The 8,850-nt window shown below is 41.2% G+C and overlaps 1 protein-coding gene across 4 annotated transcripts; it reads right to left on the bottom strand.

The window, feature by feature from the left end:
- Positions 1 to 866: 866 nt before the first annotated feature.
- LOC148097287 (immunoglobulin lambda-like polypeptide 1) lies at positions 867 to 2,937 on the bottom strand. 4 transcript variants are annotated; one of them, XM_087831759.1, is made up of 4 exons: positions 2,731 to 2,937; positions 1,566 to 1,584; positions 1,154 to 1,453; positions 867 to 1,021 (listed from the first exon to the last, which is right to left on the bottom strand). In XM_087831759.1, the coding sequence occupies exons 1-4, from the start codon at positions 2,935 to 2,937 to the stop codon at positions 867 to 869; spliced, it is 681 nt and encodes a 226-aa protein (XP_087687885.1). The 4 variants fall into 4 exon arrangements, with proteins under 4 accessions (XP_087687885.1, XP_087687884.1, XP_087687886.1 ...); XM_087831758.1 differs by lacking the exon at positions 1,566 to 1,584 and having other exon boundaries at positions 867 to 1,019; positions 1,083 to 1,465; positions 2,793 to 2,937; XM_087831760.1 differs by lacking the exon at positions 1,566 to 1,584 and having other exon boundaries at positions 1,154 to 1,465; positions 2,793 to 2,937.
- Positions 2,938 to 8,850: the final 5,913 nt, after the last annotated feature.

Genomic DNA, 8,850 nt, shown 5'->3' with positions numbered 1-8,850 from the left:
ATTATTTGTATAAATTGTACTAGTCTGAATAATTAAGCTGATTAATCAATGACACATTTTGATTAAACATTTTACATATTTATAATTATTAGAAAAAGTGAGAAAGATGCTCAATATCCATCTGAACTGATGGTGTTTTGTGAAATTGTTTTTACAAATGTTTTCTTAATTTATTCACTTTTTCAGTGTTTTTAAATCATAACGGTTCAACTTGAGTTCTGTGGGATTTAATGTTTAGACTTCATCTTGTATTTGTCTTTTGTGATCGTACTAAACATCAACTCTGTAACAGCTCTGAGTTCACACTTTGTTTCTCTCACACACATGAACACAGATGCTTCCTGAACAACTTTCAGCAGAGTTCATGCTTGTAACTGTCATTGTGTTATTAAAGTGAAAAGCCACAGCTAACGGTGTGGAGGCTGCAGAGCAGAAAGCCACACAGCCCGTCTGCTGCAGGAGAGCAAGTTTATGATCTGTGAATGCTGCAGTCACACAGGTTATGTATCACAGAAGAAATGAGAAATGCATTCTTAAAATCCAGATCTTTATTTTTACTTCAGACAAATAACTACACTGTTATTTTGTTATGGTGGGATCTGAATGCATCAGTTGAGTTTTTCTGCACAGCTGAACAAAAAATTAATTAAACTTTATATTAAAAATGTAAACTTCACAAAGAATCTGCTTTATACAAGCACATAAAGCACACTTATTATGTGCATTTATATTAGAAGGTTTAAGATGTTAAATGAGAAAAGGTCAAATGCTCAGTAATGAAACATTGAACAAACCAGAAGTTAATTTACATTTCTGACTGCTGACTGGAGGAAATCTGATGGTGAGAAAAGGCGAGCAGGAAACAGTCAGTCAGCATGTGTGCAGTTGGTGGACGCTCCCTTGTTTGTGAGCATCATCAGCAGAGAGAGTCCACAGCAGTACACCAGACTCTTCACTATCAGCACTGTGTACAGCAGGCAGAGCAGCTTCACCTCGTGTGGAGAAGGAAGAGCTGGAAGCTCTGAAACAGAAAAGGAGTCAAATGTTTGGAGCTGCAGTGAGAAATGTCAGTCCTCTGCTGCTCTGCTCTCTTTGACAGCATCTCCACATGAAGCTGAATCACTGCTCAACACAGTCACCAAGCCTTCATTACCTTGTTGTGTTTGGGCCTCCACTGTGCCCCCCTCGTGCTTCACCCAGCAGCTGTATTTATATGTGTTGGTGTCCTGCTCCTGGATCAGTAAGATGGAGGCGCTGTGTCCCGACTCTCTGAGCTCCAGCTGCTCTCCCTCAGCAGGGGGCAGCTCCTCCGCTTCTCCGCCGTTCTTCTTCTGTCTTTTCCAGGAGAACTGGACCAGAGGAGGAAACATGGCTGAGGCCACACACAGCAGGGAGCTGTTCCCCTCCAGGTGGGCTCTGGATGCTGCTGGGTACACGCTCACCACGGGCTTCACTACCTGCTCATCTGAAGTTTGACAGCAGCAACAAGCAGCACAGACACACATTCACACAGTCAGCAGCAGCTTCCAGCACTGCACTGCATTCAGTCTGATCCTGGAAACTACATGGACTCTGATCACTAAACTACTCATCAATACAGCACAAAGTTCACTACATACACTGGATTCAGCTTCATATCAAACACAGTCATCACCTCATGTCATCATGGCTCACATGAGGAACACTCAGTGTGTCTTTACATCATGAAATAAAATATTTGTTTGCTGATATTTTAATATATTATTGATCACAAATGTACGCATATATAGATTTGTCTTCAAACTATTTAAATTATATTTTCCATCTTAAACACAAGTTTTACCAGAGATATTAATAATTCAACATGATTTAATTCCAGCAATGAAATTTCCACTTTTGTATCCGTTTTTAAACAGGTGTTTTATTCATGTTTTAATCAATAGTATACTTCTTTCACAGACTTCACAATCCTTAAAAATGTTATTGGAATAATTTGAAGGGCACTACATCTATTATTTAGTTTGATTATTGTGTTTTTATTTTGTTTTGATTATATACGGTGTATGTTTGAATTAATGCACAAATTAAATGTAATTAAGCTGCAATTTGAATGAGAATTAAATACCTTTTTTCAACAGTATAAATTAATTCATCATTATTTATAATATAAAATCTAAAGAATCTGAAACGTCATGAAAATTATTTTTCTGAAGAAATATTTACTGAAATATGACCATTGCGGAATTTTTTCTTCATTTCTAATTTAGACTGACAAATCAAACAAGCAAGAAACACAAACATGACTTTAACAATTTCATATTTTGTTGTTTGATCTATATTATTTATTATTTATATTTTTTCTTTACTGTTTAAACACTTTTTGTGTCCCTAATCAGTATCCATGTCAATTTATATATTAATATATTTTTAAAAAATCACCAATAGAATCTATCTTTGAATATTAAAAACATGATTACATTTATATTTATATTTACAAATGTACTACTGTATTATTTTAACATCAAATATGATCTTGTGTTAAAAACCAGCAGAATCACTGAGAGGATCAAATCCTAAATATTTGTAACATCACTAATATTTGCAGAAATAAAGAATAACTTTAGTTGTTCAGTGAGATTTCAACATGTTTTCAGAGATTATTGAGCTTTTCTTCTGTAACAATGGCTGCAGATGAATTCTCTACTAATGATGAAAAACTAACATGTAAAGCCTGAAGCAGCAGAAACTGACTTTAAACACATTTTCAGCTTCTACAATAAAACAACTGAAGGAAAATAAATGTTTGTTCTTACCTGTTACAGACAGTTTAGTTCCAGAGCCAAAGATGCGGTAGCTCAGTCCTCCCACTCCCACAGTGAGAAAGACTGCTACAAAAACCTGTCTGCTGTTGAACGTGTCAGCTGAGGTGAATGAGTCCAAATGAGGAAGCAGGATCATATTTCAGCTCCATGATGTGTTTCTCTAATGTTCATATCAACATGACTGTCTCTTCTTCTCTTTTCTTTTAGCCACACTAGCAGCACGGCTCTGATGTTAATGTCAGTCTGTTGGTCAGTCCACTACTTTAGTCCACATGAAAATAGAAAATCACTATATAAGCACCAGTCCATTTATCCCATCAATGATGCCACCACTACAATGAAACATCTGCTGATAGTATCATGGTTTGGCCCATCTGGCTCACCATCATTAATCACACAATCAATTTTGAATTATAGCAGCAAATTCTGAAGAAAACTATCAGAACATGTGTCTGTGAACTGAATCTCAGGAGAAAGTGGGCCATGCAGCACCACAATGACACAAACCAGTCAAGTTTGTTTTCTTTGTTCCAAATAATGTTGAGAGAAAAATAATCCAGTGAATCCAGCGAGTGATGTGATGAGTCTCTGATGTCTTTCTGATGTGGTTTTGTTGCGTCCTTCAAACCACACCTGGTGTATTTTAGAAGAGAAACATGTTGGTCTGCACAGGCTCTTCTATTTTCAACACTGACAGGATTTCCTTTGCTGTTTCTTCTGTTTTGCACATTTTCCTCTGTTTTCTGCAGCTTGATGGAGCTTCTGTAAAAAATAGATCCAGAGTTATTTTTAGTGGTGCAGAGCAAAGAGATGCTTCAGGGATGCTTCTGAAATGTGCTGTGGCATGTCTGCTGGAATCATCAGTGTTGTACTGAGTGGCCTCAATCAGCTCCAGCAGCCTCGTAGGAACACAAAGTGTCCATGCCTGCTGTTAAAAATAGAGCTTTGCAACAACCAAGTCCAACAGAGTCCAACAAAGATGGTGTGAAAGAGCTGGAAGCGAGCAGTTCATGTGAGAAAATCCAACATGTCAGAATTAAAGCTGCTCTGTGTCAAAAATGGAGTCAAATTCTTCCAAACTGATGTGCTGGACTGATTATCAGTTACTGCAGGTGCTCCAGCCGAGGAGGAGCAGGAACCAGCAGAACTGCCAAACATCACACACACCACAAATGCCACACTCACAGAGAGACAAAGATAGAAAGCAGAGGGAGGAAAGATAGATGGTGGGTAGGCAGCAGAGGATCAGGGGACCATAACACCATCTTACACAGTTATTAACTAATGAGCTCATTGACTAATCTGAAACATCACTTTGATTTTTCTGACAGCTTCATTGGAATTTCAGCTCACAGTGGATCTGCAACATGAGCAGCTGAAGACCTTCAAGAGACGAACTTGAGGTTTAAACACACAGTTGTACAGAAACTGTGGCAAAATTTTTTAAGGGCAACAACATCAGATTATCAGAGTGATCATCACAAATCTGATCTCAGCTCAATAAAAAAACAAAAAAAACAATTTCACTCTGAAGAGAGGTTGAAGTCTACTGGCTTTCCCCTGTCAGCACATCTTTGAGGGGGTAAAATTAACATCCAGCCTTATGTGTTAGGTTTTTGGTATCACTGTAAAAAGAGCTTTGTCCATGTCAGCTAGTAGGAAATCATCTTTATTTTTAATCAAATTTATAATCAAAGTATAATCCTGATCAATATGTTAAATGACGAATGTCTAATGACGACTTTGGTCATTAGAGCTGGGCGAGTCCCCTCACCCACACCGGCTCCATGTGAACTCTACAGACCAGCTTAACTATAAATCAGCTGCAGATGTGAAACTGGTGATTGTTGGATCTCCACTTTTTAGTGTGTGCATGCTTGTGTGAGGTACCGTGTGTGGCTGGTGTGTGTTGGTTACCTTTGAGGTGGGGAGCCTTTCGAGGCAGCCTCCCAGGTTTCTGTTGCCCCGATGCAAAATGGAAAAGCTCTCCTGCGGTGACGTGCTGCTGTCGCCACGTCTCGCAGGCCGCACACTTGGCTGGTAGGTCCAGTAGGTCCTGCTGTGGATCCTGTGCCCAGTGTGTGGGAGTTCTCTGGTGGACATCGAGCTATTCTCACAGTCTCATGAGTTCGTACTCGGTGCCCTCTCCATGCTCGCTGTTGTAAGCTGTGTTCCCTCTGGGAACATGCCATGCAGACCAGGGAAGCTCCACAGTCCTGCATGGACTGTTTCATATTGCTGGCAAATAACAGAGAAGCTCGTGCTCGCCTTTTTTCACTCTAAGCGTACCAGCCAACTACTTCCCGACATGCCTAAGGCTAATGTAGGGAAGGTTGACACCTCACAGGCAATGGCAGAGTGTCCTCAATTTGCTCTGTAGTGTTATGGAAGTTTTCCATTTAAATAAAGCCTGCAGACGAGCGGTGAGCGGTAGCTAACATTCTTTAATCCAAGCACACAAAGAACAGACAACCAAGCTTGATGGAGCCCCTGCATGTCCGCGGGACAGACGGTCAGCCGAGTTCCCTGAGCCTAGCATGGCTCTCAGTTAAATACCTTCTTCAGGAACAAAAGGCAGTACACAGCTGTTTCACACCTTAAGGTTCACACTCCCTTGCTAGCAATAGCAAGCATAAAAATGACAACATTTAACAATTCACTCTAACAGTCCCTCCTGTGTTGTGATTTTTATGCTCCAAATTATTCCTATGTAGTATATTCTTAGCTGTGCACCTCATGCTTGACATTTTCAGCACAGGCGTCATTTATACACAGGATTCTGTCATGTCATTCATTTCAGTCAATTCATATTGTTATAAAAGTACATAATTAACAAATGAATTAGGAATCATCTTAGTCAGCATTTATCTTATACACAGTAAAATGCATCCTATACATAAGCAAATCAATGTCAACAGTCCAAAAACAGGAGTTAATATTTTCAAAAGAGGATGCCACCAAGGACCAGACATTAACCAAGCTATCCAGCCTTGTGGTGCATCTACTCCTGTCGTGCGATTCATCATGTATTTCTACAAGTAAACAACTGAATGTAACAGTCAAACAAGAAGAATCAATCAATCATTCTCAAAAATGTCACTACAATCCAACTCTATACAGACATATGCATTTAAACACATCAGTTGACTTTATTGTTTGTCCATGTGGCTCTCAGCTAACTTCAAAGCTGTAGCCTGGTCAACACCCCTCTTTATGACTCCTATCAAGCCCCCAAATCTTCTCACTGTAGGCATCCTGTGGGGGTTAGAGTCAACTAGTGAATTATCTGCATTTACAACTCTTCTCCTGTCCTGTTGTGACCGCAGGAAAAGCTTTGTAAGGGAAATTGGATCAAGGTGTTTTGATCTTCTTGGCTCACAACCTCAAGTGTTCATGATGTAAATGTAGACAAAAGGCTTCTCTGTTTACATCCTTCTTGCAGAAGACAAAAGAATAGGTGATGTTGCACAAATTCCATGGTTAATCTTCAACTTGGACTAATCAATTGCCCTTCATATACAAAGGTAACTGGCCTGTTTCCAGTTCATTTAGCTGTTCAATGTCCTGCAGCGAGTCAGATCCTTTAAATCAGACTAGCAGGTCTGTCGTACCAGAGCAGCTCACCTTCCCGGCTACTGGTGAATCAACTGTCCATTCAGGTTCAGAGCAGTTGAAAAGTTGGCAGTGTTCCAAGTACGTTTACTCCTGGATGTGTTGCTAAGGCAACCAAACAGACTGTCTCGCTCTCAGTGATGCTATATGGCCACAGTCCAGAAGAATGTGTAGCCAGTGGCATCACAAGCATAACCATTGGTCTCGTTCTTTATGTGAGCGGTTGTGTTCTTAAACTGCCACCAGTAGTTGTTGAAAACCCATGCGGGCACTGGGTGTGGTTTGCTCTGTCCCAGTGCGCTCCCTGTCATCCCACTCTGGGTCCACAGGCTCAAGAAGGCACACAGCACATTCCCAGCCATTCTGATGAGTACCTGTGGCTCAGTTGGTTTCTTCACCAGATTGAGACGTGGGGCCCTGGAGGCTTTCCCCCCCCTTTGTACCCGGTCTTCCTGCCACTTACTTCGAGCTGGCCTGGATGTGTGTCACCTTCTTGCAGTGCGCTTGATGTATCCAAGTGTTCCTTTCAGCAATCTTCACTGCTGTGGGTGTCGTCAGCAGCATCCGACAGGGACCTTCCACCGCGGACTGGATCAGTACTTCCTCTCCATGGCCTTATCAACATCCAATCTCCAGACTTCAGACTCTGCTCCTGCGGAGAAACAGAATCATCTGGCAGATCATTTGTTCTCATGACTTCTTTACTTTTAAACATTTCAAGCATCTGATCTGCTAATATGCTCTCTCTTCTGCTCTTCTATCATCACTACAGAAGACTAGAACTCTAAATGCTCTAACATATATAATCTCAAAGAGTCAGATCATTCTCTGTTGGAGTAATCCTCATGTACATCTTAACTAATTCTATACAGTCTAACCATGTCCTGCCTGTCTTCCTAAGTCTTAACTTTACTGTTCCATTAGTTCTCTCTGCCTGCAAATTTTTTTTAAAGGTATTTAATCCTAGAGTGAGTATAAACTACTCATCATCTCCCTCCTGTGGAAACATGGCATAGCCCATGGCTCAAAATAGCAGCAGTCTTATACAAATTCAAATATTGGTTTATCACACAGATAATAAACACCATCCTGCAAGCTCGCTCCCTCTTTAAGACACAACTGTTTTCCTGCAGTAGGTGAGTGGGCCTGCATGTTGTAATGCTAAAATGTTAACACGATGTTCAACTAAAGCTGCCTCTTTTGCGATGTTATCTGCAAAAACATTCCCTAATGCAACTGGATCCTTCCCACACATGTGTGCTGCACATTTACAAACGGCAATTCCACTGGTTAATAACACTGCCTCCAGCAGATTTTGCAAGAGTTTGGTGTGTTCTACAGGTTTCCCTGCAGAGGCTGTCACACCTCGTCTCACTCACTGCACTACAAAGAAATGTAATGTAGCAAATGCACACTGGCTATCAGGGTATATTGTCTCTCTGCAGCTTTACACGCTTCCGTTAAAGCTAGCATCTCTGCTGCTCAAGCAAATATAAAACATGCTAGTTGTCCTGCACAGATAACTTTCTCTGTCTACTACAGTAAAACGTGTTCTAGTCTGTCCCTCCGCTGTTGTAAAACTCAAACCATTAACAAACCAAACCTTTCCCTCAACGAGTGGCACAGCTATTAAGTCATCCCTCGGCTTACACTTCTTCTCCACATGCTCTCTACACTCATGAGAAGTGCCCTCTTCTTTCGTTGGCAAAAAGGCTTTGACAGATTCAGAATTGTGCACCACTTTATGGTTATGTGTGGTTGTGAGAGTAATAGTAACATTAAAGACAAGTGTCTTGTAGGTGACAGAAATGTAAGTTTAGTCTGCAGTAATAGACATCTACCTCATGTGGAACTAATAATGTCAAAAGGTGAAATAACCTATTTCCTGAAACACTGTACAGCTTAAGCTGCTGCACATACTGATCTCACACATGGAGGTAAAGCACAAGCAACTAGAGCTAATCCTTTAGGATAGTAAGTTACTGGCTTCACTTGTGGAAAAAGTGCTGTTAGTTATTTTACAGTCACCTGGCATTTGTGCTGTTCACAGAACCACAAGTCCATCGCTGGACCTCCTCTGCGCTGTCACTTTTTGGAGCGTGGCACCCTCCCTCAGGTTCTCATGTTCCAACGCTCCTGGAAGCCCAGTAGCACAGCTCTCTGCGCAATGCTGCTGTGCTGGAGGTGATCTCTGATCCTCCTGAAGACTCTCTCCAGGCCTCAGCTTCCATCTTGTGGGCGATCCTCTCAGTCACTCCTTCTCGTTATGGCACCTCACGACATCTACAAATTAAAAAAATGACACTCCTCTCTCCACACGGCTTTTGCCATGTGTCAACTCCCCAATGAGACATGTACAAGAACGTTGCAAAGTCTCCCTAAAACAATCTCCAGGGTTGTCCCTTGGAGCAGCTTCACTCCAAGCTGTAACCCTGTG

This window comes from Neolamprologus brichardi, chromosome 18, assembly GCF_056152115.1.
Source record: "Neolamprologus brichardi isolate AB-2024 chromosome 18, ASM5615211v1, whole genome shotgun sequence".
Taxonomy (NCBI): Eukaryota; Metazoa; Chordata; class Actinopteri; order Cichliformes; family Cichlidae; genus Neolamprologus; species Neolamprologus brichardi.
Note: the sequence above shows the minus strand (reverse complement) of the source record. Positions and strands in the feature narration are given on the sequence as shown.